General features: G+C 60.2%; 11 protein-coding genes across 11 annotated transcripts; 6 read left to right on the top strand and 5 right to left on the bottom strand.

Moving 5' to 3' along the window:
- Positions 1-143: 143 nt before the first annotated feature.
- On the bottom strand, positions 144-1181 carry PLICBS_000296 (uncharacterized protein; the record flags this gene model as incomplete). The annotated part of the gene is made up of 1 exon (XM_018318720.2): positions 144-1181. One exon carries the CDS (start codon positions 1179-1181, stop codon positions 144-146), a length of 1038 nt encoding a protein of 345 aa, XP_018184245.2.
- A 733-nt stretch (positions 1182-1914) lies between these two features.
- Positions 1915-3702, bottom strand: PLICBS_000295 (uncharacterized protein; the record flags this gene model as incomplete). The annotated part of the gene is made up of 3 exons (XM_018318721.2): positions 1915-2500; positions 2558-2813; positions 2874-3702. 3 exons carry the CDS (start codon positions 3700-3702, stop codon positions 1915-1917), a joined length of 1671 nt encoding a protein of 556 aa, XP_018184246.2.
- Positions 3703-6419: 2717 nt separating this feature from the next.
- Positions 6420-7919, top strand: PLICBS_000294 (uncharacterized protein; the record flags this gene model as incomplete). Its single annotated transcript, XM_018318722.2, has 1 exon — positions 6420-7919. One exon carries the CDS (start codon positions 6420-6422, stop codon positions 7917-7919), a length of 1500 nt encoding a protein of 499 aa, XP_018184247.2.
- A 224-nt stretch (positions 7920-8143) lies between these two features.
- Positions 8144-9473, bottom strand: PLICBS_000293 (glycerol-3-phosphate dehydrogenase; the record flags this gene model as incomplete). The annotated part of the gene is made up of 2 exons (XM_018318723.2): positions 8144-9341; positions 9403-9473. The coding sequence occupies 2 exons, from the start codon at positions 9471-9473 to the stop codon at positions 8144-8146; spliced, it is 1269 nt and encodes a 422-aa protein (XP_018184248.1).
- A 1511-nt stretch (positions 9474-10984) lies between these two features.
- Positions 10985-12112, bottom strand: PLICBS_000292 (uncharacterized protein; the record flags this gene model as incomplete). Its single annotated transcript, XM_018318724.2, has 1 exon — positions 10985-12112. The coding sequence occupies one exon, from the start codon at positions 12110-12112 to the stop codon at positions 10985-10987; it is 1128 nt and encodes a 375-aa protein (XP_018184249.2).
- A 1288-nt stretch (positions 12113-13400) lies between these two features.
- PLICBS_000291 (uncharacterized protein) lies at positions 13401-13994 on the top strand (the record flags this gene model as incomplete). The annotated part of the gene is made up of 1 exon (XM_065599574.1): positions 13401-13994. One exon carries the CDS (start codon positions 13401-13403, stop codon positions 13992-13994), a length of 594 nt encoding a protein of 197 aa, XP_065455646.1.
- Positions 13995-15650: 1656 nt separating this feature from the next.
- PLICBS_000290 (uncharacterized protein) lies at positions 15651-16122 on the top strand (the record flags this gene model as incomplete). Its single annotated transcript, XM_065599573.1, has 2 exons — positions 15651-15737; positions 15790-16122. The coding sequence occupies 2 exons, from the start codon at positions 15651-15653 to the stop codon at positions 16120-16122; spliced, it is 420 nt and encodes a 139-aa protein (XP_065455645.1).
- A 186-nt stretch (positions 16123-16308) lies between these two features.
- Positions 16309-16884, bottom strand: PLICBS_000289 (uncharacterized protein; the record flags this gene model as incomplete). Its single annotated transcript, XM_018318725.1, has 2 exons — positions 16309-16408; positions 16475-16884. 2 exons carry the CDS (start codon positions 16882-16884, stop codon positions 16309-16311), a joined length of 510 nt encoding a protein of 169 aa, XP_018184250.1.
- A 3054-nt stretch (positions 16885-19938) lies between these two features.
- On the top strand, positions 19939-21463 carry PLICBS_000288 (sphingosine N-acyltransferase lag1; the record flags this gene model as incomplete). Its single annotated transcript, XM_018318727.2, has 4 exons — positions 19939-20083; positions 20138-20451; positions 20523-20810; positions 20894-21463. The coding sequence occupies 4 exons, from the start codon at positions 19939-19941 to the stop codon at positions 21461-21463; spliced, it is 1317 nt and encodes a 438-aa protein (XP_018184252.2).
- A 3070-nt stretch (positions 21464-24533) lies between these two features.
- Positions 24534-25344, top strand: PLICBS_000287 (uncharacterized protein; the record flags this gene model as incomplete). The annotated part of the gene is made up of 2 exons (XM_065599572.1): positions 24534-25231; positions 25293-25344. The coding sequence occupies 2 exons, from the start codon at positions 24534-24536 to the stop codon at positions 25342-25344; spliced, it is 750 nt and encodes a 249-aa protein (XP_065455644.1).
- A 78-nt stretch (positions 25345-25422) lies between these two features.
- On the top strand, positions 25423-26286 carry PLICBS_000286 (uncharacterized protein; the record flags this gene model as incomplete). Its single annotated transcript, XM_018318728.1, has 1 exon — positions 25423-26286. The coding sequence occupies one exon, from the start codon at positions 25423-25425 to the stop codon at positions 26284-26286; it is 864 nt and encodes a 287-aa protein (XP_018184253.1).
- Positions 26287-26840: the final 554 nt, after the last annotated feature.

The raw sequence follows: 26840 nt of genomic DNA, 5'->3' as shown, positions 1-26840 counted from the left end.
TCAGGGCTGTTTTCTCAAGAGGAAGGGGAAACATTTAACACTCCACTCACGATATCGCCGCAGTCAAGTAGAAAGAAATGGCTTACTCGGGTCAAAAGCCTCAATTAATGCTACACTATTGTCGTTAAATCGTCGATGTCCCTCTATTTGTAAATGTTGACGTCAACCGCCTTTCGCTCAAAGCCACCCTTGACAATGGCAACGGCTCGCTTGGTCGCCTCGTCCAGGTCCTCCTTAGGCAAACCCAAGGCATGGTTTGCAAGACCATGCTTGGCTTCAAAGTTGCCGTCGCCATTGGGGTAAAAGGTCCGCGTGTAGAGGCAGATGCCGAAGCCAAGGTGAGAGCCCTTCTTGAACATTTCCATTCCGCGCGCATAGCGAGCGGCGTGCTCCTCGTGCTCAATCTCCCAGTCGGCGTCGGTCGTGCCCATCACGCGGTTCAAGCTGTCCAGCATGTCTCGCTGGGAGACCAGGAAGCTCGAGATGTAGAGCGGCTTGTTGCGCCAGGTCGATAGTGTGGGGGTCTTGTCATTCTCGTCCTCAGGCAGCTCCTTGAGGCTGAGGAGGGCCTTGATGGCGCGGCCGCACTGCTCCCAGGTGCTCGTGTTGATGCGCGTCTTGCCATCGTCCGTAAATGTGACCTTTTTGTTGGCAAAGTCGAAGCCGTACCAGCCAGGGCCCATTGACAGGGAGAACTCGTACCAGAAGGAGCAGCACATGGCGATCCAAGAGCTGACGCCCTCCTTCTCGATGGCCTCGATGCCGCCCAGGACGGCGGGACCGGTGAGGTTCTCCTCCTTCAGCTTCGCGTTGGCGATGTCAGTGCCGTAGCAGTTGGGCATGACCCAGGCGACGCCTGCCTTTGCAGCGGCCTTGATGATCTTGCTTTGCGAGTCCCGAGGCGCAGTAACAGACATGGAGATGATGAGGAACTGCTGTCCGCGGAGAGCGTCCACGAGGGACTGCTCGTTGTCGTAGTCAACCTTGGCGACAGTGACACCCGCGGGCGGAGGCGAGGACTTGCTGTCGGAACGTGTGATGGCCGTGACGGTGTGCTGGCCTGTGGAGAGAAGTGCGGCGGTGAGGTAGCTGCCGACTTGTCCGCTGGCACCGACGATGGCGACGCGGGTGATGCGGTTCGTGAAGCCCGCAGGCTGGTCTTTGGCATACTTTTGGGCCATATTGATGTCAGGCTCCTTGCTCAAGTAAATAAATCTGTATGTTCAAGGAAAGGTACTATATCGCCAGCAGAAAGTTGTATGTGTCGGAGTCGGGGGCTATTTGAGACTGAAAAGAGGCAAGAGATGTCTGTACATGTATGAGTGCGTGAGTCGATGAGGAACATGATTCGAACTGAGCGGACAAAGACGAGACTTATATACTCTAAGTCCACAATCCCACGACCAGGAATACCGTTGAGGTCCGTCCCTGCGGTGGCCCAACGTTCAATCTTGTTGCCGTCAACGCCATCACGACCGCTAAGCCCGGGCGGCGGCCATCGGGGTCCGGAGACAAAACCTTCCCAATCCGGTAATCCAACCTCCGCAGCAGCTCCGGCGCCATCGAGCGGGTCCGTCGCCGCCGAGCCGCCCAACGGGAAGATCGCAGAATACGAAACAGGGCTTAGCGTCGACTTCGGGACCAGAAGGATTTATCTCCGCCGGGCGGTGGTCTCCAGATGCCATCGTCATGGACAATATCCTGGCTCGGACCTCGCACTTCTCGATGCCCGAGCGTGGAGTCGTCGACGACCTGCCGTAGCTGCTGCTATCAGTTGCGGGCTGAGCAAGATATGCATGTAGGAAATACTGGGTGTGAGACCTTGTGCCACAGGTATTTCGCCCAGATAAGCGTGTTCATGGTGTCATTAAATGCATAAAGTCATTCGCCAAGTCTACGTACTCTCCTAACAATCTACACCTTTTCCGCATCTTTTCGTGTCACATTATCGTCATTCCTTTGGTGAGGTTGCACCTGCACCCTGTCCCCGCTCGTCTCGAGCTCGCTCCTGCCTGCCTCTCCACCGTCCGCATCGCTCTGTTCCAGAGTCTCGGCCTGCGGCTCGTCCTTGGGCGCCAGGCCCCTGTCCTTGACGAAGATGGTCCCGAGGAAGCACAGCCCGATCAGCGGCACCATTACGATGAAGACGGCGTGACTCGCTGCCATGTACGCGTCCAGCACCTCGGGTGGCACGCCTCCGTTGAAGTCGGGCAATGCATACGTCGAATCGGCCAGGTACTTGTACTCTGGAGGTAGGGTCGCACGCAATCGGGCCTGCAGAACAGCTGCCGATATGGCCAAACCGCACGCGCCGCCAGCACAACGGTTGAAGTTGCGGTTGGAAATGATGACGGCGCGACGCGACTTGGCCGAGTGGGCCTGCAACGCAACGAGAGTCGGCTGGAAGACACACCCGACACCGATGCCCATGACGATGAGGGGCACGACAATGACGCCGGGGTCGGTCGTCCGCTTGTACAAGAGAGTCAGGCCGGTGCCTCTGCGCGTTGTCAGCAGTTGCAATCGACGGCAGCGGCATAAATAGAGAAGAACTTACAGCGTCCACATGGCGAATCCGACCTGAATGACAATGCCGTATCGCTTGTACCGACTGATCCACAAGCCCGTGAGCGTCGATACAGTCGCCTGGGTGACAAACATGGGGATGAGAAGGGAGGCGGATATGATTATGGAGAATTGGTGTGCGTTTTGCAGGTACAAGGGTAAGTAGTACACCATGCTCTGGTACACCAGCCCCAGAAGGAAGCTCTGCAAAAGGAGCACGACGACGACCGGGTTGCGATATACGGTCACTGGCGCGAGTTTCAGCAAGTGAGTGCGCATCGCGAAAGGGACCGGCGGCAGAAACTAACCTGGCATCATAGGGAGTTTGGCGAGCTTCCACTCGACCAACACGAACAGGATGAGCGATACGCTACCAATTGCGAGCATGGCGATGACCATGGGTGACGCCCAGGGAAAGTACGCGCCACCGCCAGAGATGGGAATGAGCAGAAAAATCGTTCCCACCGAGGACGTGAGGACGCCCATCCAGTCGACCTTGCGGACGCTCTCCCGAAAGGTAGCCTCGGGCTCCTTGGAAGGCAGGTAGCGGTAGGCGAGTAAGCCGTTGATAGCGCCGAGCGGTGCAAGCAACCAGAAGAAGCCGCGCCAGGTGGAGCGGGCGACAAAGGCAGCGGCGAGGAAGGGCCCCGTCACGCTGCCGAGGCCGACCATGCTGCCGATGATGCCCTGGTACTTGCCGCGCTGCTCGAGGGTAACGACGTCCGAGACGATGATCATGGCGAGGTTGGTGATGCCGCCGCCGCCGATGCCCGCCACGCCGCGGAAGACGTAAAACATGGCGGCGTTGGCGCTCAGGCCGCACAGCAGGTCGGCCAGAGCCAGCAGCAGGATGGCGGAGATGAAGACGGCCTTGCGGCCAAAGATGTCGGAGGCGCGGCCGTAGAGCATCTGAAAGGTGGTGTTGGCGAGGAGCGAGGCGGTGCCGGCCCAGGAGATGGTGGCGCGGGCGTCGAGGTCGGCGGCGATGGTGGGCAGCGCCGTGGAGATGCCGTTCTGGTCGATGAAGGAGATGAGCAGCGCGAGGGACATGATGCCCAGGCAGGAGACGAGCTGCCGCCGCGGGAGGAGGTTGGACTGGTCGTGGAGGGCCTTTTCGGCCTTGGTGAGCTCCGTCATGATGGCGGCGGCAGCGGCGTCGATGGGGGATTGGTGCCCGAGGGTTGCATGGCGGTGCCGCGGGGGCACCGGCAGATGAAGGCGATCCCGGCGTGATCAACAGAGCGCGCGAGGATGAAGCTCAATTACACAAAGTCGTAGAGTCTGTTGCGGTCCGCCACTTGCATCGTGGGTTGGGGTTCACAAAGACTGGAGCACGCGAGCACTACTCCCCCATACACCAACGCAACACCATCCGGAAGGAGCGTCATACGCAGTATTAATAAGAGGTTTTCCTTCCGTCCCTGCACCACCGTCGCCGGCACCGCAATCGGCGAGGGCAGTGTGTGCGGGATGGGATGCAGGGTGCACTAGAGAGGGTAAAATTGGGGATTTTTCTTCCTGGCCCGCTGGGTGATGCGATCGGCACTTATTCCCGATTGCCTGGGCTGGCTGGGCTTGGGCCCTGGTTTGCTTGCTTGCTCTGGTGTCCGAGCCAAAGGGCGATTCCACAAATCCGCACCATGACCAAGGACGTCGTAATCGGCGGGCAGGCATTTACCCAGAACCGGCCCGACGACAGTCAGGCAAACAAGGCCCCAGACGGTGCGGCAAAGGGGGTCCGCTGTAATACTAACGTTAGTTAGGACTCGCCTACTGCCTCCCCCATCCATCCATCCATCGGAGACCGATGGGCTGCGCCGAGCATCGTCGCTCTTACGACGGCGGCCTCGCTCGGATCCGGGATCGTTGAAGAGGATTTGATGTCATGAAGTTCGCGAAGTCGGAGAAGACGAGTTAGTATCCGATCCTTCGTGTAACATTGATCAAGCAGGGGGTTGAGGAAATTGTCTCGCTTTGGACCGTGGCTCGCGGGCCGCCCGTGTGGCTCGCCGCCACCTCCAGTCACAACCACCACATCCTCAGCAAACGCTGACAGCTTTCTTCGCCGCCTCCTGCTGGCTGCAGCCGGGAATAAAAATCCTGCATTTGAGAGTCGCCTTTTTCCCCCCTGTCTTTTACCGCCCAACGGCCGCTGATGAATCGCGGGCTGCATGTGGTGGGGGTGCCTTCAATGGAGCCATTGAGCCATTCGGATGCCCGGCCGGCCGTTTTGCAGCACCGGGGCCGATTTTCGGTCGGCCGTTGCCCCCGCCCAAGCCCGGATTTGTATTCCGCATTTCCGGCCACCCTGTAGCGCCCACTGCCCGCTCATACAGACGGGCTCTCACGGTACGCTTAAGACGCGGGAAAGTGAAAGTGTGTATAAAGTGTAACAAATGCAACTTCAAACTATCTTCTTGTCAAACCTTATGCATTGTTTGTTGTGAGACTGTGTCTCTTTTTATTGGTCTGAGGTGTTGCAACTAATTCGTGCGAGGTTGCTTGCTGTCCGCGTCCTGCAACACGTTCTGCCAGAAAATTGCGGAACAATGGGCGTCGGATAGTTTGAGAGAGAACGAATTATTCGAGAGTTGGGAAATGAGAAGTTTTCGAGGGACTTTACTGTAGTGAAAATACATTAAGGTGACGACGACAAGCCACATAAGATGCGAGGCGAGTTGCTTCCTTCACCGCACGACTCGGGAGTCAAGCGGGCAACAACGCCTCTGACCACGGCGCTCATCCCAAGGACGCATCCCGAATCCTCCACGCTCAACCGCGCCCCAAATCTTCTGCATATACAGTACAAGCCATGTGGAGAACTACGACCAAGTGCTGCAATAGTTCCCGCTCGTCACCCTATATGTGCTACAAGTGGCTTGAGCACGTCCCCGGCGGTGATCCGACACAAGGCTGCATACGAGGAATCCCACTCTTGGCCACGTCCCGCGTGATTGAGCACCGGCTTTTCTTTACTTCTGTAGTGCAGTGCCTGATGCGTGGCATGAAGATTCAGCCGCAGGTACGGCGCAAGTGAAAGGGCATTATGGTCTTGCTTCGGGGCATTGCCCAACCGCACGCACGCACTCATCGCGGAACAGGCCGTGATAGCTTGGTCGCATAGATACGCCTGCATGAACGGCACGCTGGCACCTCATCTAATATGCGCACCTTTGCAATACTTGAACGCCATGCCGCTTCGTTCGTCACATAAGTGCAAGGTATAGAACCCAAAAAGAACCGCCACCAACGTGGCCCTCCCCCAGCCCCCCCTCGCGTCAAAGAACAACATCACGGGCGTAGACTCACTCCCCCGGCCTGTCCACCTCGGACACGTCCCTCCTTCCGCCCAGCCGCAGCGGGACCGCAACGCCACGGCTTGTTGCTTCATTTCGCCGTCGATGAGCACGCGCGGCTCGTATCGTGTCCGTTCCTGGGAGAGGGTAGCTATCGTGCTGCCTGCTCAGATGCCCGTCTCCCTGCGGCTCCCAGACTGTTGCCGCGTGAACATCACGCAGCCACATGGGGGCAATCGGCAAGGGTGTCGACAGGGTGCCGGTGGGGGGGAGGGAGAGCACGCGGATGATGGGCCCTGGATCCGTGTGCTGCGATTCTATGTATAAGTTGGGCGTGATTGGTATGAGGTACGAAGAAGCCATTGTTCGTTGCGAACCCGCTGTGGTACGGGACGCTCCAGATCTTGCTTTCATGCAGTGCCACATGTAGGTATCTGCAATGCAACGCTGTCATACATAGGACTCACCAACCTCTCATTGCATCTCACTTCACTACCCCTCTCCTCATCCACACTCTCATCGAAGCGAGCAGCGTCACTTCTCCCTTTGCTCATAGTCATGCGTCCCCTCGCCGCATACGCGGCACCACCGCTCCTCCTCCTCCTCCCGGTCCTCTCCTCCGCGCAGCTCCTCCTCGCTCCCCAAACCAACACCTTCAACTCCTCCTTTGCCCTCACATTCGCGCAAGTCTCCGCCGCGAACATCAGCTTCCCCACGGCCTCCAACGTCGCCGTCGCCGCCTCCTTCGAGCGCTCCAACTGGGCTCCCTCAGGCTCCGTCTTTGACGACCCCTTCTACACCGACCTCCCCGCCAACGCCTCCTCTGCACCGCCCGGCTCGCTTCTCAAGCTCGAGGCCTTCACAAACACGAGCGGCTATACCATCGCTCCGACGCTCGCCCTCTCTCGCCTCGTCTACCAGTCCCGCCGGCTCGATGGCGTGCTTGTGCCCGTCTCGGCGTACGTCCTGTGGCCGTATCATCCGCGGCGCAAACTTGCCGGCAAGCTCGGTGGCAAGATCCCCCTCGTGAGCTGGGGCCATGGCAATAGCGGCGCGTTCGCAGAGTGCGCGCCCTCGCATATCCGCAACTTGTGGTACCAGTTCTCGGCGCCGTATGAGCTCGCGCTGGCTGGCTACGCCGTCGTTGCGACGGACTACGCCGGTCTCGGCGTGCCGTGGTACCCGCGCAATGAGTCTGATGGCATACACGCCGTCAACATAACGCATCAGTTTGCCGCCTCTCCTGCCGCGGGAAACGACCTCCTGTACGCCGCACAGGCAGCCCAAGCTGCCTTCCCGGATGTCCTGACGCGCGAGTTCGTTGTTGTGGGACACTCGCAGGGCGGTGGTGCCGCGTGGGCCGCAGCGCAGCAGCAGTTGCAGGCGCAAGTTCCGGGATACCTCGGCGTCGTCGCGGCGTCGCCTACTACCAGCGCCCTCGAGATCGTCGAGGCCAACCCGGCGCAGGCCCTGGGGTTCCTTCTCAGCGCCCGGTCCATGGTGTCTGCGTTCCCGCCGGGCGAAATTTCGCTCTCAGACGTCCTTACGCCAGAGGGCATCGCGACGCTGACGCTCCTCGAGGAGTTGCAGGGCTGCAACTCGGTGTTCACGACACTTCTGCAGGGCATCTTCGCCGCGGACCCGACGCGGCAGCTGATCAATCCCCAGCTGTTTACCAACCCATACGTGCAGGAGTTCCAGAACATGAGCATCGCCGGTGGCAAGGACTTTGCTGGCCCCATGCTCGTCCTCCAGGGAGACACTGACCCGGCTATCCCTGAGGAGTTGACGACGAAATACGTCAACGTGACTTGTCAAAATTATGGCAATCGCGGCTTGCACTATGTGCGGGCCAAAGGCGTCGGCCATGTGCCGGTGATGTATGCCACGCGGCAGATCTGGCTCGACTGGCTGGACGACCGTTTTTCTGGAGTCACCCAGCCGCCGTTCTGTTCGTCAGAGGACATTGGAGGTAATGCGCCGCGGCCGCTGACAGAGTACCAAGGAGACTTGAACTATTTTCTCGAGTACTCGCTTTCGTCGTACCAGGTGGCCTGATATGGTCGGAAGTTCAAGGTGCCGCTGAACCATGATACCAATGTACATAAATTTCGTGATAGAGAGATTATATATATGCATGTAACGCACCGCTCTGCACTGTCCATTCCTAACCCGCTCTATGGTGCCGGAGTGCCCGCGGCCCAACGCCAGCTCTGACCGTGTATCCCAGGATATCTTTCGATTTGCTCTCATGCTCGCCTCGCTCGCCTCGCGGCAGCGCCCTACTCGTCATCGACAGCAGCCACCAGCTCGGGAATGTCGTCGACCTTTCTGGTGCCCCGAAGAATGTCGTTGACGGCAGTGAAGAGCGGGTAGTCCTTCTCCAGGCCTCGTGCCTTGAGGAAGCTGTTGACCTCGTATGCCGTCGTCGTTCCCTGGAGCTTCTGGCCGTTGAGGTCCTCCTGCTCCACTTGGTCGACCGTGATGCCCTTCTCGACGGCCTTCTTGGCGCAGCGGAAGTTACGGCCGCCAGAGCACGAAGTGATCAGATCAGCCACGCCGGCAGAGGACTCAGTAAAGGTCGCGCTCTGCACAGTCTCGCCGAAAAACTCCTTGCCGAACCGCACCATCTCCATGAGGCCAATGCGCATGATAGCAGCCTTGGCATTGTCACCCCAGCCGCGGCCGTCGACGAAGCCAGCCGCCAGCGCGACAATGTTCTTGAGCGCACCGCCGAGCGACACGCCGGCCACGTCCGAGACCATCTGAACGTGGAAGTAAGGACGGTGGAAGAGGGCACGGAAGCAGTCGTGGTCCAGGGGCGGGTATTCGGGAGGCACACCGGTCAGCTTCGTCTTAGACGTGCGGCCGCGGGCGTCGCGGTGAACCGAGTCGGGCACCTCGGTGACGGTGAAGAGGGGCTGGGGGCTGCCGGAGCGGGGTGAGGGCGCGCGGCTGTCCATGGCCGGGGGATCGTAGGCGATGGTGGTCTCGGACCACTTCTCGGCGGCGATCTCGTTGGCGATGTTGGCGCCGCTCAGGGCACCGACGTAGATGTCGAGCCCGTCACCGATCCACTCGCTGAAGAGGCTGACGCCGTCGTCGGAGACGTTGACGCCCTTGATGCAGCTGATGCCGCGGGCAAAGGGCAGGATCTGGCCGCGGATCTGGTCGCAGACCTTGCCGATGAACTGGTGCGGCAAGTTGAAGACGAGAATGGTGGAGTCGCGGACGGCGTCGACGAGGGAAGGGTTGGCGACGATGTTGGAGGGCAAGGTGATGCCGGGGAGGTACTTGACGTTCTCGTGGCATGAGTTGATGATGGAGGTGAGCTTCTGGGGCGTGTCGTCGCCCTTGAAGTGCTTGGAGCTGGCGGGGATGGCTACGTCCTCCTCGTACACCCACATCTGGACCTGCTCCTCGAAGACATCCTTGTTTAACCGCGTGTTCTCGGCGATGATTTTGGAAATGGTCGATCCCCTGGGAGTGAAGCAGAGTCAGTGGCCATTGCTCATTCCTCGCGTGCCTCAGTCGGACTGACCAGTTACCAGAACCCACGATGGTGACCTTGTGCTTCTTTGCGTGGCCGCCGAGGTGCGCGGGGCCAGTCATCTTGGCGGCGGTTGCTGCTGCCGTTGCTGCTGCTCGGGAAGACGACGAGGACGAGGACGAGGACGAGGACGGTAATGACGTCGAGTACTGGAGAACGAAGGCTCGCAGGGGCTGGGCGCAGCGGAGAGGCGGGCGGCGGGCGCACAGAAGCAATTGAAGCATACGGGACAGAAGGCAAGGGGAGCTGGTGGCGGCGGCGGGGAGGGGAAGCTCGCGGCTCATATACCTCAGTATCTCACGCCGGCAATTGGGTGTTGGTGGCCGCCACCTGGAACTGGAACTGGACCGCGAGGAAAAAGTCCGACCGGCGGCGGCGTCCACGATGGCCGCCGGCTGGGGGAGCTGGAGCTGCCGCCCCATGTGCCCTCCACTGCCCCTCCACCTCACTCCAACGCGGCACGGACACAGCGGGGCCCACCAGCCAGCGGCTGCTTGCCCCGGCAGAATCAGAGCCTCGGGGGAGTGGAAGGCAGCATGGTGGGCGGCTGGGGCGCCGTGGCACACGACCCCTCGCCTGGAATCCCTTCACCGCCTGCCCGTCACGGTTAACGCGCCCAACGGATCGCCTGTGGTTGGGACCTGGGGCTGGGCTCCCTCGGTGGCTGAAGCGCCCCCACCGCGGCCATGACCGAGCGCTGGAGGGTGGAGGCGGCACGCCGAGATGCGAGGTTTCCATGGATGCCATCCCATCCCGTCCCGGTGTCTGCGTCTGTCAGTCAGGCTGTCGCTGAGATTTGTTGGCTGTCACATGCCAGCCAGGCAACCTCCCTTCCTCGAATCCAGGAACCCTTCCACACCTCACCCGGCCTTTCATTGATCATGAAGCGGCGCCCCCCGCCACGCCTCCAGTCATGAAGGTCCATTCAGCACCCGCAGATCTGGCATTGCACCCCTGGGCGAGCACGGCAGCGGCTCTCATCGGGACGATACCCTCCGGGCCTCGCTCCCCTCCCCCTGCATCCCGCGCCGTCCCTGCCCCTGGCAGCCGCCCGCCCATCCATGCGCCGGGTCGCAGCCCGCCCTGTGAGGGTCCCGCCACCATCACATGCCAGCAAAACCCTGCGGCGAGAATCGAGGCTGCGGCGAGCCCGAGTGACGCAACATTTATTCCTCGCATGGAACGGTTCGTTATCTCGTCCCTGCGTCCATCTCACATCTGCGCCACCCGCCGCCGAGCCGCCTCTAAATCTCCGTACCGAGGGACGCCGCCAGATTTTTGCGCGCACGCGCCCGTCAAAAGGCACGGCTTGTGTTGGCTCCGTCACCTGGAAACGCCGAGGCGCGACAACGAGCGCCGACCACTTTGATGCTGCCAATGGCCGCATCGCAATTGCGTGATTCTACGTGCCACTTGCATTCTCCCCTTCCATACGATTGCAGCCTCATCTTTGCTTTATTATCTAGTATCGCTGCTCTCATTGTCGCACCACGCAGATCTTGTTGCTACATACATACCCACGACTATCGCGAAACGACGTGCACCAGCCCGGCTTGTCGAGTGCGGCCTGCCGCTACCGTCCGTGGCCGTTGGCCAGCAGAGACGTCTTCTCTTCGTCCGGCGAACTCGTCGCATCCCGCTCAGCCTCGGTCCTCTCGCCATCGCCAAATATCTTGCTATACACGGAGTCGTAGCTGATCCACATGAGATTGAACATGGCGGTCACGCCGCCAGCGAGCCATCCCGGGAGCTTGCCCGTCTCATCCGCCATCAGGCCCGTCATGGTTAAGAAGATGATGAGCAGCGGCGCCCATGCGCCCAGGAACAGCACCTGTCCAATCTTCTGCCGTCGGTGCGTAAGCATGTACGGCTCCAATGACGCCAAGTACTTCTGGTATACGTCCGGCAGCTCGTGCTCCCTTGCACCGTCCTTGAGCAGCTTCAAGTAGCGGGCGCTGGCTTGGGCGTACCCCGGGTTCGGACGCTGGCGGCCGTGCGTCAAGCGGTACCACCATGTGCACTTCCGGGGGTCATCATGGCCGCCGTCGGGCATGTAGGACGCGTAGAGCGTCCGCGCGAAGAATGGCTTGGGCAGCCTTGGAAACCCCGGCTTCTCGGGCACGGCGACTTTGGGCTTGATGGGGATGCAGGGCACGACGATTTCCTTGTAGCTCGAGCCCGCGCCTTCTGTGCGCATGATTGTGCGCCAGTCCTTCTTGGTGACTTCGTAGACGACCCCCATAAGATGGCCATCCCACTCGTATCCTGGATCTGAGGGATCCAGCGGTGGCAGCTTTGGCTTGGTTGGGTCGGGAATCGTGGGCTTTTCTGGAAGCTCTCTGAAGCCGACGTTGGCAAAGCACGGCTCCCGATACGGCACGCCGGGCAGATCGAGCGTGAGCCGCAAGATGGGCACTGAGACATTGACCTGCGAAAGCGGGCGGATCTTGCGCATGCCCAGGAAAGTTTCGGCCGACAGGTTGGAGCCGTACGCAAGGTACAGGACGGTGTCTGGTGATTCGTCGTCTACCCCCGGTGCCGTATCCTCCGTGGCCTTGACCAGACGTTCGTGCGACGTGATGGGTATTGACGAGATGGAAGGATATGTGCCGTGGCGCGGATGCGAGTTTGTGAGTTCAGCCTTGTCCAGGGCGGCGGAAGCCACCGAGGGGCCGCCATCCAACGAAGTCTTGTGCGGCATGGCTGTGTTACGGTCCCGTCGCCGATCAGCGTAACAACAAAGAAGATGGTAGTCTAATCAGGCTTGCGATTGATGAGAGCCGGGCTGTCGAGAGCAGTGCGTTGGAGGTCGCAGGCCAGGCTATGTCAATCACGACAGACGTGTAGCTGCGAGCGACAGCCCGAAAGAGAGCGCCGCCGACGCTTTTATCTGCGGATCCTCGGCCATCGGACCAGCAGTCATTCCTGGCGGCCTGCGGAGTGTGTGCGGAGCGCGCGCGCGCCTGTGTACGTCAGCTGGAGCTCTAACAGGTAATAGTACTAACTCCGGTAGCAAAACACTAGCGCGGCTGGCTCGTCGTGCTGAGGCGCTGACCAAGGGAAGGCCGTCTCCTTGCCGCGAAATCCGTGCCTCGCCGGGGCCCCGACATCCAATGCCGGTGCGAAGTAAACACGGCGTGCGCCCCATACGCGATGCGGGCCATCCGCCGTTGTCTCCGTCCGTTTTGTGCCGTCTTTGTCCCGGAGCCTGAGCCCGTTAAACCGCCCGGCGAGCCATGTTCGCCGCCATGCCAGCACTTGGCCACGGCCCGCAGCAAGGTGGCCAAACTGGCCGACAATCGACGCGACCGTGCGTTCCGGGCGAGAGATGCCCCGAAATCCTTTTGACAGGGGCTGACGTTGACACGAAACCTGTCCTTCCCAACGTCAGCGATCGAGCAAGGCCGCACATCAAGCCGCATACGACGAGACCGAAGGCAGATGCGGATGTCGCGGCCCCGGTGGGTCAGCGCCGAGCAGCAAGCGCCGCATGCCACCTTCCCGAGTTCCTGGTCCAGGCGCCGGGGCCGATGTTGTGATTAGCCGTCGACGCTTGCAACCCGCAAACGTGGTAGAATGAAGGAGGCAAGGATGCAATAAGCTGATGATACTCGAGGACCTACGGATGGGGCAGATTGATTTGTTGGATAGTGTAAAGTCAAACTGTGCCGCGCTGCTTGGCGGTACTGGTGAGTTGTGCGTCGTGAACTCGTGACTGGCCCATGCGAAGGACGAGCATGATCGCTCCTTCCCCAGCACAGCGCGCCTCGCGCCTGCGTGCCTTCCAAACGTTTCGTGGAAGTCGACGGCAAAGCAGCGAGCCTCAGGCCGCCACAGCCTGGACGAGAAGCGCCAAGTTTCGCTTCGCACCACCGGCGAGGTCCCGTTTCCTGTCGCGGCGTATTAACGGGTTGCCTCACGCTCACCCCCATTCTCTCGCAAATGATATCCGGGACTTGACTACCCTCTACACCTGCTAGCCACGCACCATGCCGCCTAAATCGCGGCCACTCAGCCGAACTTCAAGCCGTGGTCGGCCGAGACAGGCCAGTCAATTCGGCGAGCTGGAGACAACCCCAACCAGTCGCTGCCACGAGTCACCAAGGCCAGTCTCCAGCCATGCTGCCGGCTCGGAGACTCAGCTTATCGAAGACATCGCCGACTTGATGACCGACATTGACCGCCAAGGCCCGCAGCTGGCTGACGCCGGAGACATCTCTGCCACCGCGCCAGCCGACGTTGGCGTCGGCTGCAGTGCCACCTTCGCGTGGTCCGACACGGGGTCTGTTGCCAGAAGAAGCTCTCCGCTCCGCCCTGGCGACACTCCCGGTGCCCTTTGGCGATTCGACGATGAATCACTCCCACCGCTGTCTAGCGCCAAGTCTGCCAGGACCAATCTACCAGAGACTGCTCCGTTGCCTCTCTTCCCGTCGCCAGATAAGCAGCTTGACGGAGCAGCTACCTCGCAGAAGAACGTCGACTTCTCTGAAACCGCAACCACAGCACGCCGAAGCTCGCCTCTCATTGCCCGCGACGCGGTTGAGCAGGTATTTGACTTCTTTGAGAAGGGCAGCAGTCACTAGAAAGGGCCTGTCGCGCAAAGTGTCGCCCCTGTAGCATCAGGTCGTGCCCCGTCTTCCGCCGAGACTCCATCACGTCTGCCAGAAGACAACATATATGATGCAACGCCGCGCGAAGACGTCAGTGCAAAGTGCGACCGTCCAGATGTCGATCAGCCTCAGCTCCCAGGGGAATCAAGCTCGGTAGCCAACGACCCTGCTGGCCAGGATGACAAGCATCTCTCCGATGAGGCGGCGCCCTCGACGGAAAACCATGACAGCGGCCTTATCATCACCCGAAACATCGCGAACAAAGCTGCCAAACGCCTTGAAAAGGGTAAGAAGAGTGTTCCTATAACAGAAGTACCGGGTTCCTCGGCTGTCATCCCTTCATCAGGCTCGGTACAAGGCGCAGCCTCGAAGAGATACAGCAACAAGCGCAAGCAGCGGGCCAAGCCACCGCTAGAATTCGACGCAGCGAGCCACGACTTCAAGGGGCCTCCTCATTCTGCGGCAATGAAATCCAAGGCTCGCATGCCCATTGTCAACGCGCTACGCGAGTCCGTGCAACTGTCAAGCTCTCCAGCCACACAGGCCAGGAAGCGACAAGAGCCGCCTACGAGTAGTTCGCAGCCCAAAAAGCGCGCCAGGGCTACTCGCAAGAAGGTACAAGCGGCTTCCACGGTGGAAGTCTCAACGGGTGCGAGTTCAGCGCCTACAAATCAGGAGATGCCTATAGCATCCCAGTCAAGTGGCCATGGCATATTAAGGAAAGCTGAACCCCACCCGCCAGCTATCGCAAACGATCCTGTGGTTCTATCAAGTGAACCTGACTCCGACGAGTCTTATGCTCCATCCTCGCCGCCTCACAGCCCTCGTGCACATCCAGCGGATGACTTCCGAGAAGAACCGGTCGCTAAGAAACCGTTGGCCAAGTCGATTGCCAGTGCAACGGTTGCGGTCGTGAAGGAATCCCGGGCGCCATCGAATTCGACCAAGCGACCCCGTGTGCAGCAGAGCGGCGGGACAGTGAAAGTCGATCAACCACAGCCGAATCTGACTGGCAGCTCGCAACCCGCCAAACCCCCGGCATTGAACGCTCGAGGTGGCAACACCAACTTTAGCAGCACAAAGCAGGAATCCCAGCAAGAGGCGCAAACCAGCAGAACGGACTCAGGTCATCTCACTCGGGGCAAGGCGAACTCGCAGGTCCACCACAGAAAGCATGAATGCAAAGCCCCAACGCGCACTTTCAGTGTGAGCGTACATGGAAGTCCTATCCCAGCTCCGCTTGAACCGTCACAGGGGTCGATATCAAGCATACACGGCACCCAGACCTCACTGGCCGATGAGGTTCTCCAGCATCGTCGGACTCTACAACGATCAGATCGGTTCGATCTTTCTGTGCCCAGGCTCTCCTTTGCTCGTCGCAGTGCACGCCTGCGCAAAGTCGATTTAGGCCAGGATTTTGACGATGAAAAGCCAAATATTGACACCGAGGAGCTCGCTGAACCCGTTGTGCAACGGGGGGTAGCACCGCAACTACAAACCGCCCCAGATGACACGTCTCGGACACGCATCTCGGAAGAGGTGCAGGCGCAGATTCTTGCCAGCTTGCGGGACCTGAAAACGCCCAGCGAACAAGAGGGCAGCGACACAGGAACAGACGAGAGCGAGGCGATGGATGGGAGTATAGAGCCGGCGCCAAAGCCGGCTCCTGTCACGGCGAAGGATCAGGTCGCTCAGGAGCTGCATTCGGTCGTCGATGTAAGTTCTGCCTTTTCACACCTCTCAATAGTCTCGCTGACTGTCAATATAGATGATGATGGATACCATAAGCTCAAAGGAAGTCGAGGGTTTTGATGTTGCAAAGACATATCAAGAAAAGATCCTGAATTGCGTTGACAGAATTGAGAGCCAGCAATCACGAGAACGCGACGCTGCATTCTCGCGCGCCGAAGAGGACTTTGGCCTGTTTCGCAGCTTGATTGGAGACGCCAAGACCTTGATCAAGGGCAAGAGACAGGCGCGAGAAAGGACAATGCGAGACCTAGAGGAAACGGTTGCCAAGAGGAAGAAGCAAATTGATCATGCGACGTCAAAGCTGGGGAACTTGGGCCAAGATGATTCTGACGCAGCTGTGGCGCCTTGAGTGGGTTTCGCGGTGATGCAGGACTGTTTACAACCTATCTTATACCGACGGTTAACTACTTATCAAGTTATATGAGCTTACATGGATGAAATAGATCTACCCGATAGCCAAGTTTACCTCATCGTGCCACCGAGTCCGTTGGTTGGTGCATATGATCGATACGGGGAGGCGCCGTCTGGGAATCTTCTAGTCGTCTTTTAACAGCCCAGACTTGTGATCTAGACCTGCCCACTTAGGCTTTCCATCAGGAATGTCAACGACACGCTGCGGGTAGAAGATGTGGCACCTGCTATCGAGTCAGCTGCCATTCTTCTGACCTGATGACTTTCCTTGCACAGCGGCGCCGACTCACTGGACGTCGAACTTGCGACGCTGCTCCTCCGTCTCGAAGCGCAGCAGGGTGGGGAAGAGCAACACCATGTTGCGCCCCTCATCCATGATGAGGCTCCCGCAGTGGTCGCATGCGACCTTGCAGGGCAGGACGTGCTGTGCGCATTTGGAGGGTGAGTTGTAGAAGCGCAGGCCGGCGGCGCCCTTGTCAAAGGCGACGTCGGCCTTGTGGAAGATGGCGGCCCACTGGAAGGGCGCGCCGTGGAGGACCTGGCAGTCGTGGCAATGGCAGTACTTTGAGTCGAGGGGTGAGTCGCGGGTGAGGCGGTAGACGACGCGGCCGCAGTGGCAGGCACCGCGGAGTTTGGCTGCGGAGCGTGAAGAGTCGCCGGTTTGGTATGGGGGCTGGAGCTCCCAGCTTGAGCTGCTCATGAGGGGCGGGCGACGCGGCGGAAGATTGGATCGCAGGTCCAGGATGTCGTCACTGCAAAGGAGGTGTTGTGAGGGACGTGTTTAGGACGTTTCTAATGGTGATGGTGGCATCGGAGGGGGAGAAAGGCGGTTGGAATGGCACGCCTGCGTCATGACGTAACGTGGATGGCAGGCGAGTTGATGTAAACCTGATGTCAAGCGATGGCGGCACAAGTGCCTGGAAGCATCATCTTAGGCAAAACATGCTAACATGTACTTGTATTGCATTGTGCGACCTTGCGTTCATGCCTGCCGCTGTAATTGATTCCCTGTGAGGGGATGTGCTGCCTTCTCCCAAGATAGTGTGTCTGTAGAGTTCTGGCGTAGACAGGTGCGGATATCCATTGGCGCCACCCCTGCGTTGGCCAGCTTCCCAATTGTAGTCTCGTCCGTTGAGGATAGGGCACAATGGGTTGGATGTGCTGCTATATGATGACTCGGCTCGTGGTTATGCACTGCATATTGACTGCCCGGGCGATGCTCGATATACCAGCGCGTCTTGTCGAGGCTTTCTTTCGCGTTGATGGAGAACTGGCATCCCACCGCTCGTGAGCTCCTCTGCCGGCGCCGCCGGGGAACAACCTTGCTGCCTTTGCTTGTATGTGCCCCGGGCCTGCCTGCACGGTCACAGGCATATGTGACTGTGCGTTTCCCCGGTGTCTATGTTGTAACTGTTGTGAAGGCATAGCCTCGAGGCGCGGCCCACGCGTTGATTGATGCGCGCAGTTCCTCGCGGGAGTCGAATTGCCCTTCAGGAGGCAGAACAGTCGGCTGGGAACTACCCAGGCTCATGGGCCGGCTTCGGGGCGCAATTGGCCGGCTCCATGCCGCAATTGGCCGGGCTCGGTTGAGGCCGTCACGATGATGTTGAGTTGGTGATCTATCTAGCTAGCCTCACGCGCTGCAAATTCGTCCGCCGCGGGCTCCCACCCGTCGCGGCGGCACTGTTGCTTACGTGGGCGGCGCGGGATCCGCGTCTGCATCTGCTGCCCACTACAGGCCGTCTTTAGTCTCCGTACGGTCCGAGGCCTTCCTTAAGGTACGTGCGAGGTTCGCGGCGAGAGTCGATCTTAGCTGGCCGACCTGGATGCCACACAGAGCTGCCGCCGTCAAATTCGCCTTGTAAGTGCATGGGGGCGTCCTCAACTCCTCTACTGAGCGCATTGTGAGAAATGTTGAGAGTAGGGGAGTGCGCAGTCGCAGATGCAGGGCGGGATGGCAGAACTCAAGGGTCGGGTACGTGCTGGCCGCTGCAAAAGGAACCCACAGCAAACACAATGGCAGTGTCTGCTTGCCGTGTCGCTGCAATGGACTGCAAACTGTTTGAACAGGCTGGTTTGCTGCGACGCGGGGAGAATTGGTTTCGTGTAGCTCTGGGGCGTGACTTTGCGGCCGCGACACCAAGTTGGTGATCGGTTGTCAGTGAGTTGGCCCATCGGCAGTCGCTCACAGCTCAGGGCAAGGTGTAGCTCGTCCACTTGACGAAAGGTTTGGTGCTGCCGGTTTGGACTGGGCGGGAAATTTTTCTCAATAAGAAAGCACATCTCTGTTCAGCCAGCTATGGCGGTAAAGCATGATAGTAGATGCGTAGGTGTAGTGCCGAAGAACGGGGCGGGATGATGGTAGACGCTCATGCAGTGGCAATCCGTGTTAATGGCTCCGGGCAGTGACTGGAGAACGAGCCGCACCACGGCCCCATCAACTGCAAATTGCTAGCCTGGGCGCGTCTGGCGACAACAAAGAAACTGGGGGTGAGGAAGCTGCCGCCTCGCATCGATTCCCCCTCCAGAGGGGACTCTTCAGGCAGGGAGGGAGTCGATGCTCGACATGGAGCAAGCAAGCTGCAGGTCCTGTGCGACTCGGCCCTGGGGCGCCTGCCGTTGCGCCGTGGCATTCTGTGATTTATCCCGGCCGCCGCTGGATGCTCTGCAGTATCGCAGATGCATCTGGCATCTACTTTACTTAAAGAGCGCATCGCCGTACCTTGGCCTCCCCTCATCTGCAACTCATCCAGTCCCTCTTGGAAACCCTGCGAGATGCTACTCCTCCTCAATTCCGCCCGCGCGCAACAGCCCTAAAGAAAACGCACGGCGTTGCGAGACAAGACAAGACAAGACACCTTTACCCGCCATCACCGCCTGTCCTCGTTTCGCTGCAGAAGCCAACCTACGTCTCCCGCTTCGTCCCGTCTGCGCAAGGCTACCTAGCCGGTTGAGGTACGGATACGGATACATGGCCACGGGGCCCTCGTACTCGTACCGTACCTAGTACTGGCAATCGTCGTACGGTAGCCCTCCCGGAGGGGTTCCACCCCGACAGGCAGTCCAAGCCCCCGAAAGTATCACCACCACAACGCACCACCACCACCCAGGGACACACACCGACAGCGGCAGCGACACCGCACGGCACCACACCCACACACACACACACGGTGCCGGGGCAAACGAACTGCACATCAACCCCTGGATTCACTGCCGGCGAGCCGACAAACACCCGTCCGTCCCCATTAGGCGACGCTCCTCCGTGTTGCCCCATCTCTCAATTTCGATTCATGCGACCTGGGCTGGGGGACTCACCGCGTTTCTTGCGTCAGGCGTGCGTGCCCTCTTTTTATTCTGCGCTGCATCGAATCGTGTCCCGTCGTCTCGCGCGCGCCCGAGCTGCATTGCATTGCTTTTTGTTGGCGCTGCTACAGAAGGTACATACAGTACCCGGACGGACGAGCCGCTTGGGCAGCCCAGGTTAGTAGCGGCCGCAGCATCAGCGCACCGCAGCACTGCAGCAGCGCTGCTGCAAGCCTCGCGCACAGCACGCACGCAACAATCCTGCGCACACAACCTGGAACTCGGCGCCGTCGACAAATATCCTTTTGCGAGTGAGCTGCCCGGGCTCGACTCTCTGCTTTCCCTTTTTAACCCGGGACTCTCCATTCCCTCCCCCTTCAATCCGTCGGACATTCGACTCGGACACGGGCCTCGACTCGCAGAGCGACAGACGGCCAGACAGCGCACCACCATGGACGAGTTCACGGGCATCGTCTCGCAGCCCCTGGCCGAGGCGGCCCGCGTCCTGGTCGCAAAGGGCCGTGCGCGCAGATTCAGCAGCGGCGCCGCCATGAAGCCCGAGGGCCTCGCGACCTGGTTTCTGGAGAACCAGACCCGTAAGAAGGACCTTTGGCCGAGTCCCCAACACACCGCTGACTGTCGGCACGCAGGCATCGCCTTCAACTTGTTGTCGCTGCTGTGCTTATCTCACGTCTGCCTGCCCAGATCCAGGCCGTACACGTCCCAGTTCTTCTCGCTGTCTGGACACAACCCGAGCACCGCCAAGTATGCCACGTCCACCGGGGACCTGTGCTTCGTCGCCTTCTGCGTCGTCCTCCTGACGGGGCTCCGCGCCGGCGCCATTGACTACCTGCTCGAGCCGCTGGGCAGGCGATGGGGCATCTCCAAGAGCAAGGTGGTCACCCGCTTCGCGGAGCAGGCCTGGCTCGTCATCTTCTGCGGCGTCTCTGGGCCGGTTGGGTTTGTACGTCTCGCTCTCCTTTGCCCAATTGACGGCCATGTCACCGTATCCTCGCTGACCGGCCACCGCCGCAGTGGCTCTACCGCGCGTCGCCCTACTACATGAGCATGACGGCGCTCTGGACCGACTGGCCGGACCGCGAGCTGGGCGGGCCGATGAAGGCCTACTTCCTCGCGCAGCTGGCGTTTTGGATCCAGCAGATTGTCGTCGTCAACATCGAGAAGCGGCGATCGGACCACTGGCAGATGGTATGGCATCACGTCGTCACCGTCATGCTCGTGGGCGGGTCGTACGCGTACCATCAGACCAAGGTGGGCAACCTCATCATGGTGCTCATGGACACGGTCGAGCTGTTCCTGCCGGTGAGTCGTTTACCTTTTGCCCCCTAACAAGTCGAGTCCAAGAGAGCCCGCTGACGTGATGGGAAACGGCGGCGCGCGGGCAGCTCGCCAAGTGCCTCAAGTACCTGGAGCGCCGCACGGCGTGCGACGTGACGTTTGTCGTCTTCATGCTCTGGTGGTTCGTGGCGCGGCACGTCATCTTCATGCGCATCTGCTGGAGCATCTACGCAGACATGCCGCGCGGCATACCGCCGGCTTGCTACGCGGGCGGCATGGACGGGCTGCGTGGTCCGCTGGCCGTACCGGACGACTGGTCCCACCTGGTGGAGCCCTTCTACCGGGCCGAGGGCATCGTCTGCTGGTACGACGGCGTGCGGTTCGCCTTCCTCTACTGCCTGCTGTTCCTGCAGGTGCTGCTGATGATGTGGTTCGTGCTCATCGTGCGGGTGGCGGTGCGGGCGCTCAAGGGCAGGGCGGTGGAGGACGACCGCAGCGACGACGAAGACGGCGGCACCGGCGAGGGCGAGGGCGAACGGCACGACGGCAAAGGCAACGGCGGCAAGAACGGCGGCAACGCCAACGGCAGCGCCAACGGACGGGGCGAACACGAGGGCGTCGTGCGCAGGCCGGCCGACATGGCGCGCCAGAGGACCGCGGCGGAGAAGGCAAAGTGACGGGATCGAGGCGCAAGAGCGAAGCGTGTACCAACAGTCGTATGATGTACTCACCTACCCTTAATGCTAATGGACGAAGGGGGAGGTTCGGTCAGGCGAGAGCCGAACGTTTTGGGGGGGATGGGGGGCCGGCGGCGGAGTGGGGGTCGGTCCAGTCGCCCAGCGAGGTCGGCGATCGGAGGTGCTGCTGCTTCGGGCAGCGGACGGGCGTGCGAGGCAGCGACTTGACGGTTACCCTTATTACATGACGTACGAAAAGGATGTACAGTACTGTACCTAGGAATGAATAGTACCTAATGCGAGCGAGTCTGTAATTGTGACGTTAGGGACTGGACGTTGCTGCTGGCATCGAGGAGAGGTGGCTCCCGTCCATAACGGTTACTGCGGTCGGTGACGTCCCTCCCGTCTGTGGCTGGGCCCTTGGAAGCCGTAAAACGTACAAGGCGGCGGTTGATCAAACCACCAAGAGCGAGACCCGATCGGAACGGGGCGCTGCCGAATGACTGGCTGACTAGGTATGTAGTGGGCTGGCCGTCGTCGCTGGAACTCGCCCCAGCCATGGGCCGAACGAGTACAGACTGCTGGTTCATCAGTCACTGGTTTCGCGGTGCTTGCGGCCATTGGGCGAGCGAGCGAGCAGCAGCCATCCCAGACTGCCACCCAGACTTGAGGCAGATCGTGATGCTCGCGCCACCCCTCCAGAGCAGTAGCAGGCAGCCAGCCAGCCAATCTTGCCCATTTGCGTGCGCGCATGCAGGGCCAGCACCCATGCTGTCATTGTGATCGGGGCGGGCGATGGAATCTTGATTTTTCTTGTTTGAGGGTAGCACGTAGCAAGCCAGCCAGTTCAATCTGGGAATAAATATCACGGCGGGCGCGCTGCGGCTGCGGTTGGAAGTGACGTTGATGGATGACCTGAATCGAACGAACGACCGATCGAACGTACAGGCAGCCCGTGAACCGCATCGTGAACTGTGCGCAACGACAGACGACAGACGGACGGCACGTACCCAAACAACTATACGTCGACGCTACATTCCATACATTCCGTTCCGGACATCCGCGCGCCTGACGGACCGCAGGTGACCTGTGCAGCAGCAGCAGCATCATTGCCGACGATTCCGTGCCAACGACCACCTCACCACCCTCTCCGCAGAACTTCACCACCATGGGCCGTTTCCTAGGGGTGCCGAGGTACGTGCTACGAGGGGTTGCATACACCGCATGGCCCTCTTCCCTCTTGTCTATGTGTATCAAGAATTAAGTCCTATGGTGCCTTTACCTCATTCTCTTGAATTTTGGCAGTCGAGTGTGCCCTTAACCCCGTCTCCTTGACCAAGTGGTGACGTGGTTTCATGCCCCAGCCGTGGAGCGAGGCTCTCGGGTGCTGCCGCAGGGTCCTGGGATGCCCTGGGGCCTGCCCTGGAGCCTGGGGGCAAGGGCCCCGATTGTCATTGTCAGCAGGCACCGCGCGGGGGGCTGAGCAGCGCGGGCAGCGTCATCGGGGGACGCCACCCACGACAGGCCGGTGGCCAAGGTGCTGCGGGGCGGGGCCCAATCCCTGCCCGCCTCAAACGGGGAGCCGCTGGAGGCCCTGCCTGCTGGGCTGGAATGCTGGCGCTGGCTTGTGACGAGAGTGTGCAGTGCGAGTGCCCAGTGGCATCCAGCTCGAGCCAGCGATGGCCGCTTCAGGCGAGGGAAGGGATCTTTTACCTCGCCTGAGCAGCTTCAACGGGGCAGCTTGAGGCGCCTCAGCAGGCTGTCACTGGAACTCTCCAAACGGCGGGGATGAATTCGTTGGGCCAGGCCATTCTCAGTGAGCCGCTCGCTATTGTCTATTGTGGCGCGCGCCCTCACAGTCGCCCATCGTGTCAACCGTCATTGTGCCCGCCCGCCTGCCCGCCCGCCGCCCTTCAACACCAGCTGCCTCCGCCCTTCCCGCCCGACTCTTCATCTCAGCCCGCACACGTTTTCTTGCACCTTTCATCCCCCGCACACAGGCATCCTTCATCCATCCGCATCCTCGCTCCCCCACGCAACCTCTTTGCATCCTCACGCTCGCAACGGCATCTTTGCCTTTTCATCTGCTCGTACACAACGTTCTTTTTGCGAACATCACTTCCCTACCCTACCTACGACGGTAGCGTTACTTCCGGCAGCAGCGATCGCGGCTAGCAAAGCTCCCAGCGACGCGGCATCGTCAGAAGCATCATCATCGTCAGCACTCGGCTGCGGCTGCTCGGCGCGGGCCCCTCTTCCTCCTCGCGCCTCGCTTCTGTCAAGCCAACAAGCCCCTCCCCACATCCGGCGTCGTCCACGCGCGCGCCCCCAAGTGGAACGGGGACCTCCCAAGCAAAAAGGCCAAGCAAAAGCCAACGCTGCCAAAGCACGCACAGAGTTTACGCACGCCTCAAGACCCAGTTCCAGATTCCCACCCCGCTTTTCTGCACCGCCTGGCCCAGAGAAGGGTCCCTGCCCCCCCGGCACCTCTCAGTTTTGCCCGTCGCTTTTTCTCACGCTCTGCCTCGCAGTACCGACGACGACGGCAGCCACCGCTTTCACGGTCTGTCCTTCATCCGTAAAAGGCGCCGTCCCGAAAGCTCAGGCTCAGGCTCAGGCTCAGGCTCGCCCTCCAGCTCGGGCTCGGACGACTCGCTCATCTTTCCTGCTGCTGGCCCGGCGCCGTCCTCGGCCACCGAAAACCCCACCAGAGCCCAAGCTCACGACTACGAAGCGGCTGGTGCTCTCGATCACCACCACTCCGCCGGCGGCCTCGATTCGGCCACCACGACAACTACCACCGCCACCACTTCCGACGCCGACGCAGCTAGCGAAAGCACCGGGAAAATGCCCTTCAGACAGCGCATGGCGCGCCATTTTGGCGAATCAGTAGGTTGACCCGCCTTGCACCCGTTTTATTTCTTCTATGCCGCGCCGGACCCCATTCCCGGCCCGAGCTTTTGGCCAGGCCTGCCTCGCACGCGCTCGCAAAACCCGCGCGCTTGCGCATATATTCATCCCCCTGGCGCCTGTGGCTGCCCCGTCTCGTCCCAAATCAATGCGTTCTGCCATGGATCGGCTAACATTTGCCATTCTCCGACAGCTGTCCCCGGAGAAGCAGTACCTTAGTTACTACGACGTGTGCCTGACCGTTGAAGATGTTAAGATGCTCAAAAACGACTGGCTCACCGACAACAACATCGCCTTTTGGGAGGAGTACCTCGAGCGCGAGACCCTTTCTCGCTACCCCCAGGCACACATTGTCCTGCTCCGGCCTAGCATGTCCTTTCTCCTTATGAAGGAGCACGATACCAAGTCGGTCAAGGCGGCGCTGCCCGACTTCAACAAGGTCACGCACGTCTTCATGCCCATCAATGACAACACCAACCCTAGCCTTCCAGAGGGCGGCAGCCACTGGTCGCTTCTGCTCATCTCCGTCCTCGACGGCCTCGCCTTCCACTACGACTCGATGGGTGGTGTGAACGTGCAGGAGGCTCATCTCGCCACTCGCAAGTTTGGCGAGATCATGAACCGTCGCTTCCGCTTCATCAACCTCGACGACACCCCCCAGCAGGAGAACGGCAGCGACTGCGGCGTCTTCGTCTGCCTCCTCATGCGCCACCTGCTGGTTAAGCGCCTTCTCAGCGCCAACGCCCGCGAAAAGGTTTCCATGAGCATGTCCGGCAAGATGGTCGATAGCAGCGGCGGTCGCAAGGAGATGCTGCGAATCATTGAAAACCTTCGCAAGGAAGGCGAGCGCCGGCGATCGTAAGCTTCCCCGGCCTGGTCTCCGGCATTCTGGCAGGCTTCTGATTCTAACCACGTCCAGCCGCAGCGCGAGCCCCTTTACCAACAACAAGACGCCACCTCGGATCGAATAGAAAGCGATCGAGTATGGTCCAGTCACCAATTTCGACCAGTTGTTGAAGAACATTAAGAACGAGCGCCGGGAGGAGAAGATGCAGAAGCGCAAGTCCAAGCTCGAGCAGGCCCAACTGAAGAAGCGCATCTCCCCGACCAAGCGCAAGTGGATCAAGTTCGACCTCTTGAACCAGTCGAGGCGCAATCGAATGGGCATGGTGAGGCTCCATAGTGACAACGGTACTGAGGGCTACTGGAGCATCGGCCGCATTGACCGCGCCACCTGGCACAGGGTTCGAGAGGAGGCGCGCGAGGCGCGTCTCATGGCTTGGCTCGCGGGTAGATGCGTCACGACTCGATCATCGACCAGACAGTCGTCTAGGCTGTCCACGCCAGGGGTGTCGCCACGAGCCACCAGGGCCAGAACCGCCAAGAAGGCTCCAGTCGAGAAGGCTGCTCCTAAGAAAACGGTGGCTAAGAAGTCCACGACTACTGCTCAGGATGCTGAGACCAAGCCGACCACGGCCAAGCAGGCTGCTCCCAAGAAGACTGTCGCTAAGAAAGCGACCACCAAGAAACCCACAGCTGCTACCAAGACAACCGAGGCAAGGCCGGCGGCCACCAAGCAGACGGTTGCAAAGAAGACTATCACCAAAAAGGCCGCAGCTTCTGCTCAGACGGCTGAGGCAGAACAGGAAGCAGCCAACGAGACCGCAGCCGATCAGGCCCACGGAAAGGCTCCCGCAAAGGCTACCGCCCAGCGAAAGGGCGCCACCAGGGCCAACGGCAAGGTGACGGCCAAGACTGCTACAACCGCCAAGGCTTCAGGCTCTGCGACTCAGCAGCCGCTTTGCGACCAAGGCCCGGCTTCTTCGCCCGGCAAGCCTTCCGCTAAGCGCTCCGCGGACTCGGATGACCTGGACGGTCAGGTCCAGAAGCGCGCGAGGCGTTCGACTTACTAGGCCGCCAGCTCTGAGCTTTCGTCTAGTACTCGGCTGAGGCCAACATGGCCGATGACATGCGATGAGTTCCGCTACGACGGCTTACCCTACGAACGAGAACTGGGCACGAGCCCGATACGTGGTGGATTCAAGTTCTTTCCTACTCCCTTGCACGGTGCTTTACCGGCTTTTGTCACGTTTTGCGTTTGTCGTTTTGCTTTTGTGCGCTTGCTGGTGCGAGGCGTTCGTCGTACTACATGTGGGCATGAAGCGAAATCAGTGGAGAGGCGTTGGCGGCATCGGTGAGAGTCGGGGTGGGTTGGAGATAGGCTGGGAGAGGTCACGGTGCCTTGAACGGCCTGATGCATTAGTGTTGCGGCGCGCGCGAGAGCACGGCGTTGGGACGATGATGATACGCATGATGAGCCAAGATTCAGCACAGCTTCGTGAAGAACGATAATGCGATCGATTGATCACGATGCACCAGTAGCTATGTGAATGTGAATTACAGAGCAGATCTCTTTTCCGTACCAAACGCCGCCGACTCCTAGTATGTAGATGCAAGCCAGTGAGGC

The sequence above is a fragment of the Purpureocillium lilacinum genome, assembly GCF_023168085.1.
Source record: "Purpureocillium lilacinum CBS 284.36 DNA, scaffold_1, whole genome shotgun sequence".
NCBI classification, from domain to species: Eukaryota; Fungi; Ascomycota; class Sordariomycetes; order Hypocreales; family Ophiocordycipitaceae; genus Purpureocillium; species Purpureocillium lilacinum.
Note: the sequence above shows the minus strand (reverse complement) of the source record. Positions and strands in the feature narration are given on the sequence as shown.